This window comes from Calliopsis andreniformis, unplaced genomic scaffold (assembly GCF_051401765.1).
Source record: "Calliopsis andreniformis isolate RMS-2024a unplaced genomic scaffold, iyCalAndr_principal scaffold0001, whole genome shotgun sequence".
In the NCBI taxonomy this organism is placed as follows: Eukaryota; Metazoa; Arthropoda; class Insecta; order Hymenoptera; family Andrenidae; genus Calliopsis; species Calliopsis andreniformis.
The window spans coordinates 39,937,871-39,950,403 of record NW_027480422.1 but is presented as its reverse complement, the minus strand read 5'-3'; the positions used below and the strand labels follow the sequence as shown (position 1 = coordinate 39,950,403).

Genomic DNA, 12,533 nt, shown 5'->3' with positions numbered 1-12,533 from the left:
GTGGGACTCCCCACTCGCCGAGAAGCAGCAGCGGCTCCCACTCCGAATCGTACACGAGGGGCACCCGGCCTCTCCCGCCGCGCGTAACTAGAAAGCAATAAAGGACTGTTTAAAAACCGAGATATAGCTGACTCCCTTCATTCGCTGCACGAACGCGGCGGCCGACTAAGGCGGCACCTTCTTCCTCGCTCCCCCCGGCGACCACGCACAGCGTGGTCACAGATTAAAATCGAAGTACAAGATTGGGAACATTTTTACCGAAGGGGAATCTGGGCGTGTATCTTTTTTGTCAGAATCCAGTTCTGCTAGTTTGCAAAGTTTATCTTCTAAATAGGTCGCCGGAGGCGCAGGGGGTGCCGTTGGCGGGAAAAGTTGTTTTACGGCAGGGAATTTGAGTTCACATTCCATGAACCACTGATCAGGTATCGCTGCATCATTGACGAAATCGTTTGTTTCTTTTCCCTCTCTTTTCTGTTGCCTGATCAGGGCCCGTCGTATTCAGCGATTCTCTGCTCTCAGTTTCCTCTGTACTCCTCCCCCTAATTTTCCCTTCACTCATATATGATGCGTATATCATAGTAATTGTTTAAAAAGCGGTTATATAACGGGCATTTGGCTCGTCCGCGAGATTCGTGATCTGTTGGTATACGTGACCGACCGAAGGTTGCCTTCGGTTGGAGAATCCGTTGTCCTAGGAGCAAAACACGATCAGTTGTCGTATGACTCGTTTTTATCGTTAGAATTGAAGTTCAAACAAAGCAAACATTGTCGAGCAACGGTTTTGAACTCTAGGCCCGATGTAGAGTGGGGACATCGGAGCCTGAAGGAGAGACAGAGTACATCGTACTACATTAAAACGAAATAAAACATAATTGGTGAGCGCCTCGTAGTGGTAAAATTTAGCACGTTTCCCGCTTTGCGGAGACACACGCGGCTCTCGCCCCAGTCGTCTTACGACAGCCTAGCTTGCGACAGTCAGTGCGACCGATCGTCAAGCATCTCTCCGCTTAGCCAGTCTCAAGGTTTCAAGTAGTTTGGCTACCAGACACTTTAAGTCTCACTCGCTTTCACAGCTGAAACGTTGTCTCCTGCGACAAGAAAGCTACTCTGCTCGATTTATACGTAGAATACGTACGACAGAGCACCTAGTCCGTCAAAGGTGACAATTTAGCGAGATTTGCGCTCTTGGAATCGGGGGCTGCCCTGATTTTCTGAGTTTCGTCTTCGTCTAGGAGCAACAAAGGCCGCTGCCTGTTGGATCCCTGAAAGACGGGTTACAACAGAGAGAGATAACGTACGTGCCTATCACCTCTGCGTTACTCGTGCTCTGCCACCCCGTTTAGAAGCAACCCCCGTGTGACGAATAGAAGCACATGGTGAGGTGAACGGAGTCGCGGAGCCTCTGGCCGTCCTCAGCCTCCAGGACTAGCAATTCGCTGGTTATAGCGTGTCCCTCTGCTCACGAATCCCTAAGTTATTTGGATTCGGACGAAACGAACCTTGCTAAAAGGTGCAAGGCGAAGAGAAGAGGTTCCCCCCTTCTCTCAAGCCACTCGCTCATCGACTTCTTCTTCGCACCAGAAGAAGAGTCGATAATACAGTCCACTGCATTACCTTTGCGTTACAGGCAAGGTATTGCTATCCCCTCCACATAGGCTCGTGACCGAAGCCTGGAGTCGGGAATCTTCGGTATAGCTAGACTTCCACTCTCGCTTACCGCCGCGGTTCCGCCGCTATCTCTCTTTTTCAGACGCCAACGTCGCTAAACGGAGCACCGGCGTCACCACCAAGGGCCCTCCGATCCACCGCCGACCCCAGGAGCCGCCGAAGTCCGGAGCAGCACCCAGCCCCCAAAACGAGAAAGTTTCAATAAACGTCGTTTAAAAGCCCTTTTCAGGGCCGACAAAGATTAAACTTGTGTATTCGCTTCTTTCGTATACCCTCAAGCTCACCTTATCCGGACCTCCGTTGGAGCTCTTATTTTAAGCGATTCCAACAATGCGTATGTGTCCGCCGTAATCAGAAATCAGGCGACAGAGAAGAAAATATTTCGAGAGTTGCGAAGAAACGGTTACATTATTCTTTTAATAAACCTACATTGATATTTCGAGAAGGGTGAGTCTCCCACTTCCTCCATTAGCTTCATTTTAATTAAATATTCGATAATCTTTTCCCAAGCATCCACGATGCATAGTAGCCGATATGTATCGCTTCTGCTTGGTTCTTTATCCTCTTTCTTTATTAAAATTACTCTCTGCGTCTTCTACGATATCGGCATTTTACCTTTTATCAAACAGCTATTTATTAATCTTTTTATTCTCGTGGTGTCTTTTTCTGTCAGCCATTTTATCAATTCCGGAGGGATGCCATCTAGCCCAGCCGCTTTATTGGATTTTAACTTTTTAGCGGCGTATTTAACGTCATCTTTTTTTATCAGCTGTTTTTCTAAATGTTTTTTATTTACTTCTTCGTTCATCTGTTTCAATTTTATCCTCGTATTCTTTTAGGTCTTCTACTTCTTCTCCTGGGAATAAGGTTTTTAATATCTGTGTAGCTTTATCTTTTCCTATACTGGGCGGAGGTGTCTTATTTTTAATCATTTTCATTATAATTTTATAGGGTCTTCCCCATATATCATTGTTTAAATTCTCACACATCTGTTTCCATTCCGCTATCTTGCTATCCCAGATTTTGTATTTCAGCTTTTTTCTAGTATGTTTGCATATGTTTGTTTCTGAAACAGTCTTCGTTTTTTGTTCATTTCGTTTCCCAATTCATTTATTTCCTCATTCCACCAAGAATTAGGTCTTCTTTTTACATTTCCTACTGATTTTCTCTTTATAGACTCATTACATGCAATAGATACAGCTCTTAGGTATTCTCCTACTTCTTCATACAACATGGTTAATTCATCCTCATCTTCATTACTATTTATTACATAGGTGTCCAGTGCATTTTTAAATTTACCTTTGTTGGAATCGCTTAAAATAAGAGATCCAACGGGGGTCCGGATAAGGTGAGATGGAGGGAATACGAAAGAAACGAATACACAAGTTTAATCTTTGTCGGCCCTTAAAAGGGCTTTTAAACGACGTTTATTGAATCTCTCTCGTTTTGGGGGCTGGGTGCTGCTCCGGTCCTCGGCGGCTCCTAGGGTCGGCGGTGGATCAGAGGGCCCCTGGTGGTGACGCCGGTGCTCCCTTTAGCGACGTTGGCGTCTGAAAAAGAGAGATAGCGGCGGAACCGCGGTGGTAAGCGAGAGTGGAAGTCTAGCTATACCGAAGATTCCCGACTCCAGGCTTCGGTCACGAGCCTATGTGGAGGGGATAGCAATACCTTGCCTGTAACGCAAAGGTAATGCAGTGGACTGTATTATCGACTCTTCTTCTGGTGCGAAGAAGAAGTCGATGAGCGAGTGGCTTGAGAGAAGGGGGGAACCTCTTCTCTTCGCTTTGCACCTTTTAGCAAGGTTCGTTTCGTCCGAATCCAAATAACTTAGGGATTCGTGAGCGGAGGGACACGCTATAACCAGCGAATTGCTGGTCCTGGAGGCTGAGGACGGCCAGAGGCTCCGCGACTCCGTTCACCTTACCGTGTGCTTCTATTCGTCACACGGGGGTTGCTTCTAAACGGGGTGGCAGAGGACGAGTAACGCAGAGGTGATAGGCACGTACGTTATCTCTCTCTGTTGTAACCCGTCTCTCAGGGATCCAACAGGCAGCGGTCTTTGTTGCTCCGAGACGAAAACGAGACACAGAGAATCAGGGCAGGCCCCGATTCCAAGAGTGCAAATCTCGATCAATTGTCCCCTAAGACAAACCAGGTGCTCTTTCGTACGTAGTATACGTACGAATTGAGCGGAGCAGAATCCTAGTTGGTCGGCGACAGTGGTTCAGCTCTTGAGAGCTAGTGAGATTTCAAGTGTCTGGTAACCAAACTACTTGAAATCTGAAGACTTGCTAGCTGAGGTACGCTTGACGAACGGTCGCACTGACTGTTTCAAGCTTGGTTGTCGTAAGACGACTGGGGCGATAGCCGCGCGTGTCTCCGCGAAGCGGAAGACGTGCTAAATTTTACCACTACGCGGCGCTCACAAATTATCTTTTATTTCGTGCTAATGTAGTACGATGTACTCTCTCTCTCCTTCAGGCTCCGATGTCCCCACTCGACATCGAGCCTGGAGTTCAAAACCGTTGCTCGACAACGCTTACTTTGTTTGAACTTCAATTTTGACGATAAAAACAAGTCATACGACAGCTGATTGTGTTTTGCTGCTAGGACAACGGATGCTCCAACCGAAGGCAACCTTCGGTCGGTCACGTATATCAACAAATTACGAATCTCGCGGACGAGCCAAATGCCCGTTATATAACCGCTTTTTAAACAACCTTCATCCAGCGTTTTAACGTTCCATACTCTATGCTCTCTCTGTATATATTTTTTATCTTTCTCCTTTCTTATTCTATGTGCTACATATTTATGGTCTGAACCGCTATCCGTCTGTATTACTTTGCTATCAATAATTTCTTCATACGTTACATTATCAGTGCATGCTATATCTATTTTAGAAGTTCTTCCATTTCTCTCGAACGTACATCCTCCTTCAGTTATCACTGGTTGTAGCTTCATCTCCATGCACGCTTCATATAATAAATTTCCTCTTGGATTATTTACACTGGATCCACAGGCCACTGATCGCGCGTTAAAGTGCCCCGCTAGAAAGACTCATTCATACTTTTTAACTTCGTAAATTATCTGTTCTAACACCTCAGTATATTTATTTGTATCAATATTTGGGGATATATAGGTACTTATAAACGTAATTCCTTCTACACTTGTCCCAGAGTAATAATTTCCTATAATTGCATGTTCCTCATTAGTTTTAATTCCATTTATACCACTTAACCACATAGCTGCTTTTTCAGTTTTATCAGTTATCCAGTTTTTATCAGCTTTTAGAAATTCAGAAATGATCACTATATCAATCTTTTGCTCGTAGACGAATTGGTTCAGTAAGTCGTGTGCGAGCCTGCATCGATTCAAGTTTATTTGTAATATATTAATTTTTAGCTCTTCTTGTCGCGTATTTATTCGTTTGTTTTTATTCTTACCATTAGTTTTTATCCTCATTTTATCTTTTTTAATCTCACTTCTATTGTTATTTTTAGTCGCCATTTCTATTTATTTCTCTATTTATTCCTAGTCTATATATTGGGCATCTTATTGCACCAGCTACGTGGTCTCTTTTCTGTATGCCTCTCCTTTGACACAGTATGCAATTTAATATTTGTCATTTTTGTAGTCCTTTATATTATGACCTGTTTCTCCAGACTTTCGACAATAATTTACTTTTTCTATACAATTATAGCTTGTATGCCCAAATTCTTGGCACACAAAACATCTTGTCAGTTTCGGCACAATCTTTATAGCAGTCATTATATATCCGATTTTTAATCTTTCATTCTCTTTTATTTCCGCTATATATTTTTTAGGGACGTCGATCACAGCTATTTTAGTACCATCTATTGTGGTTCTTAATGCTTTCATTCTCATATCCTCTTGTGTTAAAATTACTATATCTTTTTATTATGTCATCAATAATTTCTTGCTCACCTATTATCGGATCTAAATTTCTTAACTCTATATCAATTCTTTCTTGCAACATTATTGTATTAATTTTCTCATCTAATGCTTCTTTTAGCGCTTCCCTAATTTGCTCAGCCTTTCCTTCTCTATTTAATACTAAGAGTAAATCTCCGTTTCGCGACCTTCTAACTTTCTTCAAGTTATCTAATTTGTCTTTAGCGCTTCCCGCTATTTCTTTAAATAGATCCGCATAAGTGCGCCCTTCGTGTACTTTAATCAGGACCGCATCCGTTCTTATTGGCCTAATCCTATACCTGTTATCGCTCCTATTAGTTGCATCGGTGTCTGTTCCTCTTTGTAGTACTTGATAGTTCACTCGTTCTCTTCTTTTTCCTACTTCATACTCGTTCTTACCCCTTTCATTATCATACTCTTCCTGTTCTTGATCTCGTCTCTTTTGATCCCTTCTCCTAGCTACCGTTATCCATTGTCTTATCTCATTTTCCTTAACACCCACTCTATCCGAGCTCTCTTCATCGTAATCCTTCCATTCCCTCTCCGTTATTCCTCTCCTTGCCATAGTGTATTCTTCCTGTCTATTCCTTCTTTCCACGTTATATATTCCTTCCTTCCTCGCCATAGTATATCTTCCCAGATCTCTCTTACTGTTTGTAACTCTTGTTTCAGTTTCACTTTCCTCATTTCATTTCAACTCTATATTTCTCACTTCTCTATCTTCCTCTTTGTGTCTTTTGTTTGTAACTACCTGTAGGCGGGGTGATTTCTTTCCTTTTATTTTTCCTCACTTCTATATTTATTTTTGGAGACATCCTCTTGTCGCTTATTATTGAAGGACCTTTCCTTTGTCCTATTCTCAAATCCTCGTTTTTTCTCATTTCCGCATCTGCTTCATATCCCTTCTGGGTCCTATCCTCTTCTTCAAATCTTTTCTTAGCATCAGGCGATATTTCTGTACTTTTATTTGCTACTGTCGGTAGTATAGGTTGACTTTCTTTTAGATATTTTTCCGTATGGTCCAATTTTCTTTTCTCAATAACTATTCTTGTTATTTTTTTTGCCTCCGATATTTTATCAAATACCTTTTTTATGTTTTCTTTTTCCTTTATATCTGATTGTGCATACATCTTTCTCATCACTTCTTTACTAGTTGCTTTTATTTCCTTTATGATTTGCAGCAGTTTCTTAGCTTCTCTCACAATCTCATCATTTTCATATAACGCTCTGTCGAGTGGGTCATTGGTGAAACCTCCTATTCCCACAGGTCTTTTAATATTTATCTCTGGGGGGAATACAAAGACGTTATCCTGTTTAGTTTGTGCGTTATTTCTGACTCCACCTTTACTTTTTCTGGTAGTTCCTGGTGTAGGTGTTCCTATCGCAGAGATAGAGTCCGAAGACATACAATCTCTCAAGACTACTGCCGGATTTAGCGCAGGTCTTTTCAAGTCTATCGACTTCCTTCTCATTTGGTCCATAATTCTAGTGAGTCCAACTTTAAATGCCTCATCAGCCGTGTCCCTTGAGAGGACATCGCTTATCTCGCCCGTATCCAATTTCGTGTCTGATCTATCCACTATGTTGTCGCTTCTTAGATCAGGTAGTGTCTTATCAAGATCCACCTGATCTGCTTTCTCCTCAGTAGCAATTTTCTCATCACTCTTGCGTACCCGGAAAGCACCTGAGTCATACGGTAGGTGAGTCTACCAAATGCTCCGCACCGCCACCGATGGCAGTGTGGCAGGACAGACCCGACGGCCCTTTTGGAGGACAGCTTCGAGCTGCCCGGTCCACTCCACCAGCAGGGCACGCCAAGCTAGACACCTCGCCTCATGGATCGCCTCCGCCTCCGGTGGCCTTCCGCTGTCTCGGAGCCCGCGCGACCGGACGTATATCGGCCTGTCATGCCGCTCGAGAAGTTACAATGGTGGGAGGTCCGCCAGGACTGTCGCCATCTCGTACGATATGGTGCGGTATCCCTGAGTGACTCTTACGGTCAGCCGCCTCTGGAGACCTTGCAGCATAACAATGCTGCGTTTGCTGGCCATCAGGTCTGGGACCTAGACAGGGGCCCCAATGAGGATCATCGACCGTACCATTCCGACATAGAGGCGGCGAACTCCTTCCTCAGATCATTCCATATCTGGGAGGAGACGGCTCAGTGCCGCCGCCGCTCTCTCCACCCGGGGGACTAGGCGATCCAGATGATCGCTAAAGTGTCATTCGCTGTCGAGGGTTAGGCCCAGGTACATCATCCGGTACCCCACCTCGACAAACGACTCACCCACCCTGGCCCTCAAACTGCTTACATTTGTGGGGAGCCGCCTGTAAGCCCAGCTCGCTGATCGACGTGACAACGAACACCACTGCCATCTCCGCCATGCGGAAGGCCCTCCCGAAGCTCCGTTCGTAATCCCAGGCGGTGTGCTCTATCCACCTGTCAGTCAGGTAGGATCGGATAATCCTGTCAAGGTACGGGGGCACCCGCATCCGTTCAAGGGCCCCCAATACCTTCCCCCACGACAGGGTGTTAAATGCGTTGACGATGTCCAAGGACACCGCCAATACCACAGCGCACCGGGTAACAGCTTCCTCCGAGAGGGACGTAAAGCGCATGACCGCGTCAATTGTCGATCGTCCCTCCCTGAAGCCATATCGGCTAGACTCCAAACCCGGCCCCACCGTCGGCAGATGGTTTGAGAGGCGGGCAGCAATTATTCTTTCGAACAACTTGCCCGGCTCGTCAAGCATGCACACCGGCCTATAGCCCGGAGGTGCGTCCGCGGGCCGCCCTTCCTTCCTCAAGAAGACCAGCCTCGCTCGCTTTCACTCGGCGGGGAAGATCTCCACGCGGATACGTCCCTCTAGCAGCCGCCGAAACCTTCTCGTTAGGACGGCCACTGCCCGTACCAATACGTGGCCGGGGACGCCATTCAGTCCCGCCGCCACGTTGCGGGCCGTGATCCCAGGCAGGGCACCGGCCAACTCCTTGCGGATGATCCCAATCTCCTCTCCCCGTCTATACCGGGGAACAGGGCTTGCAGCACCCGCTCTAGGAGAGGAGGGTGTAGAATCTCCGTCAGTGGAGGCGCCCAAGAGCGTAATTTGCCCAATACCATTTTGTATGGGCACCCCCACGAATCCCTATTTAACCTCGCGAGGAAGTCTTTCCATGCCCGGGACTTGGCGTCCCTGATGGCGCGCTGGACCGTCCTGCGTTTTTCGCTGAAGCTCTCGTATAGGCGCGCCACTTGATCCGGCTCGGCGCGCCTGTGAAGGCGGACGTGGGTGTATTCGCGCCGCGAGCAGACATACGATTCGCGCAGCCCGTCCATCTCCGGCGATCACCAGTACCGCCGCGCTCGGACGTGAGGCAGGCCCGGCTCTGGGCATAGCGGCGCCACACACCCATGTTATTGCCCTAGTGAACCAGGCGATCTCCTCACCCACGTTGCCGAAAGGCCCAGCCGGTACATCCGCTCGGGCTGTTGCCTGCACTGCTGCCTCCAGTAGAAATCCGTCTATCTTCTTTGTGGACCATCGCAGTGGCGGGCAGGGATGCTGTCCGTCCCCCGGCCGTAGGCGACCATCTGCACGGATGGCATGGGTGGCGACATCCAACTCCATAGTGATACAGAAGTGGTTACTCGATGTCGCCACCTATATTGCCACCCTCCATCCCGAGACACGTCGCAGAGCCGAAGGAGTTGTGCATGTCAGGTCGATAATGGAGACACCCCGCGGCCCCACGAACGTGCTCTCCCGGCCCCTGTTCATCAGCTGGAGGTCCAGCCCGATAGGACCTCACCCCTACAGCTCGTCTTGGGGCTGCCTCATGCCGTTGCATGGGCATTAAAATCCGACAGGACGATTACCGGGCGGGGCATGCATCGACTTATGCATGCGGTTACAGCATCCAAATATGCTTCGTAGGAAGCGTGGTCGCAGCTGGGCCACACATAACGGCCCACCAGAGCTATATCCTTCCATTGTATGGCCACCCATCTGTCTCCCCGCTCCAAAACTGTTGCCGTGGGAGATGCAGGCGGCCAGGCTCATATCATCGCCACCAAGTCTCACCGGCTCTAGACTCAATCTGGGAGGTCGGGGATATTGTACGGCTCGGCGGCGACGGCCAACGCTATCGACTGCTCTCGCAGGTTATGTATTAGGAGGTCCTGAGCCCGGCGGAAGCGTTTCACATTGGCCTGGAGGAGGGTAGCCATTTCTATGCCATTTCCATGGCCACCACCAGACTGTTCTTCTTCCCCCTTTCTTGGGTTTGGGGCGGCGCAGAAGGCCCAGCTCCTTCTGTGGCATCTTTGTCCCTGCTTTCCCTGGTGGAGGTTTCGGAGTGCGTCTAATGGGGCACCGTAGCGGTATCCCCTCCCCGTTCCTTTCGACTCGCCGGCACCACGGCGAGGGTTTTGTTTCCCAGCCGACGGTGGCGGGGGGGGGGGGGGGGGGGGGGGGGGGGGGGGAGCACAGCCCGACGCCACCAATGGATGCCCCGATGACCTTTCCAAGTCCAAACAAAGCGGACACTTAAGGAAGTTGCACCGCTGCTGGACATGCCACGTTTACAAACAGCGGTAGCACTGCAGCGGACGAGGCGCCAGGACCTCGATCCGGACCGACAGCCGTCCGACCCGCAGTCTACCCTCAGCTGTCAGACTGCGGGCAGCCGTAAGGGGGCACCTTACCCACGCCGTGCCCAAAGCTGTGGGCGAACAGCGGATGGGGCCCATCTTTACTTTCCCTTTCGCACACCCTCCCTGCGCCGCAATAGCATCAGCGACGTCTCGCGGGATAACGGAGTCATCCAATTCCGCTGCCCGCAGCTCTGCCGACTTTTGTGGCCTTGCAACCTTCACCTGTTTCTCTTCCAGTTTCGCCCGCAGCTTCAGGGGTTCCCTCCGGGTCTGGAATCTCCAGGATTATCCCACCGGTAATCGCTCGCTTCGTCCTGATCTCGGCGATGCCCAGGTCGGTTAACTTAATGTTCGCCCTGGCTAACCTAATAACATCACCGGGATCCGCGCCGGCTCGATCCATCACGGTGAGCGCTATGGCTGCTGTTTTTGGAGACTGCCGGCGCACGTGGGGGCTTCCTCTTCCTCCCTTGGTCTTTGGTGGCGTTTACAGAGGGAGTCTTGTAGGCGCTCTCCGGCTCTATTGAGCTATCTTGTCCAGCTCGACGACAGCGTTATGGCTTGGGAGCAGGAGTGGCCTGCCCCGCCGGCCTGCGCTTCCGCCCGAGTACCTTAAAGGTACTCGGTACCTTTACAGTACCGTTACAGGTATCGAGTACCTGAAAGGTCGATTCGCCAGTTCCCGGATCGACCTTTTCCCGCCGTTGACTGATCCTTTGGCTGCACTGCCTATGCCCGCGGCAGGGTGGTGGCCTTAGGACCCGTAGTCCGCCCCTGGCCCACCTTAGGCGCCGCCGGTACTCGCCTGTCAGTAGCAGGCATGGAGAAGAGAGTATACACCCTGGGGGTCGCCGACACCGATGTCGTTAGTGTGACTATCTCGGTGGGTCGCATGCGTCCCCCATCGACTGAAACCAGAACCCTAGCCCTAGCCTCTTTCTTTCTCCTTCTCCTCCGCTGTGTTCGGGTTTCTCCCGCCGCACTGTGAGGCGGTGGTATCGTCGCTGTGGCCGCAGCTGACTTCTACACCCGTGTTGGCTCCTCCCTCTTTTCATTTGGGAGGGTATTCTTGCGGGCGAGGAGCACTATTTCCGTTCCTAGCCCCCGCAACTTCTTCTCCACCAGTGCCTCCGTTTTTTACTATAAGGCCTCCACAAGGGAGTCGTGGTCCGAAGTCGTTTTCGGTGGAGCACTGGTGGTTGTCGTTGAAGACGGCTGTGGGGGCGGAGGCATCAGCTCCTTCTCGCTTATAGTCGCCCTCCGTTGGTCCCTAGGGGATGAATTACTCTTGTTGTTAGGGGAAGACTCACTCTCCTGCTGCAATTTCTCGATCTCGGCCCTCATAGCCCACATTTCCGACTGCAGCCGAGCCTAGAGGAACAAATCCGCTCGTCACACTCTTGTAGACCCCCATCCGAGGATGAGCTGCTCCACCTGTTCTTTTGTCGCGCTATCCCACGTCACAGGGATATTTCCCAGCGACGAGCTGCGAGGTCAATTCAAGTCGCCTTGCGGTTTCGACATTGTGGGAGATATTAAATTCCTCCTGTTCGCCCATCATGGGACCTCAACCGCAGTTGGGAGTACTTCCCCGGGTAAGAAAAGCCGTAGTTGTAGTTGATGCCAAAACCGAGAAACGGCTTGTAGGGTGGTCAGCCGTATTGGCACCTGTTGACTCTACAAAAAATGTCACGGGATAGGCCCGCGCAATATATGATCCATTCACACACATCCATCCACACACTGCCACACACACTCACGCACATACGCACACGACCTCAGTACCGGGACGCGGGAGACACGACCTCTCGGTTGTGCTCACCGGTCCGGGCCCGAGACTTCCCTTATTCGCCACGTAGAGACACGCTACGTAGAGGTCCACCTTCCCTCCCATCTGGAAAACCAGACAGGTCCGTGGACCGATCTCAGACCTAACACAGACCTCCTTTTGTTTAGAATGATTTTAAAATACCCTATGATTTTAAAATACTTTTAAAATACCCTATTCTAACGCTTATACCCAGCACGCACTGTAAAAGCGAATTTTGGGACCTAGGTCCCTGAAATTTGGTCGAATTCAAAAATCAACTTCGGATCCATGATCCTGGTCAAAAATCATGCCGAAATGATGCCCCATATGTGGTAGTTGCCTGGTCCCCTCAGGTCCGATATCTAGACGGTGAACTTCACTCCTCCATAAGTGCGCGCGGGACCCTCCGCTCCAACCATATAAACCGTACGCTTGCGTACACGAAAAAATATACAGGGTGTAACAAA

At 49.2% G+C, this 12,533-nt stretch overlaps 1 protein-coding gene across 1 annotated transcript; it reads right to left on the bottom strand.

Annotated features, from left to right (window-relative positions):
* Positions 1 to 1,880: 1,880 nt before the first annotated feature.
* LOC143186465 (uncharacterized) lies at positions 1,881 to 5,175 on the bottom strand. The gene is made up of 12 exons (XM_076390141.1): positions 4,812 to 5,175; positions 4,374 to 4,715; positions 3,942 to 4,023; positions 3,821 to 3,906; positions 3,414 to 3,494; positions 3,035 to 3,071; positions 2,819 to 2,981; positions 2,465 to 2,744; positions 2,284 to 2,424; positions 2,129 to 2,232; positions 1,998 to 2,081; positions 1,881 to 1,952 (listed from the first exon to the last, which is right to left on the bottom strand). Exons 1-12 carry the CDS (start codon positions 5,173 to 5,175, stop codon positions 1,881 to 1,883), a joined length of 1,836 nt encoding a protein of 611 aa, XP_076246256.1.
* Positions 5,176 to 12,533: the final 7,358 nt, after the last annotated feature.

Coding starts and splice junctions, on each gene's coding strand:
- LOC143186465 (XM_076390141.1), bottom strand. CDS start 5,175: ATGGCGACTAAAAATAACAATAGAAGTGAGATTAAAAAAGATAAAATG. Junction 4,024..4,373: donor TGAAGGTTGTTTAAAAAGCG/GTTATATAACGG, acceptor CTATCGCCCCAG/TCGTCTTACGACAACCAAGC. Junction 3,495..3,820: donor TACGTACGAAAGAGCACCTG/GTTTGTCTTAGG, acceptor CGAATCCCTAAG/TTATTTGGATTCGGACGAAA.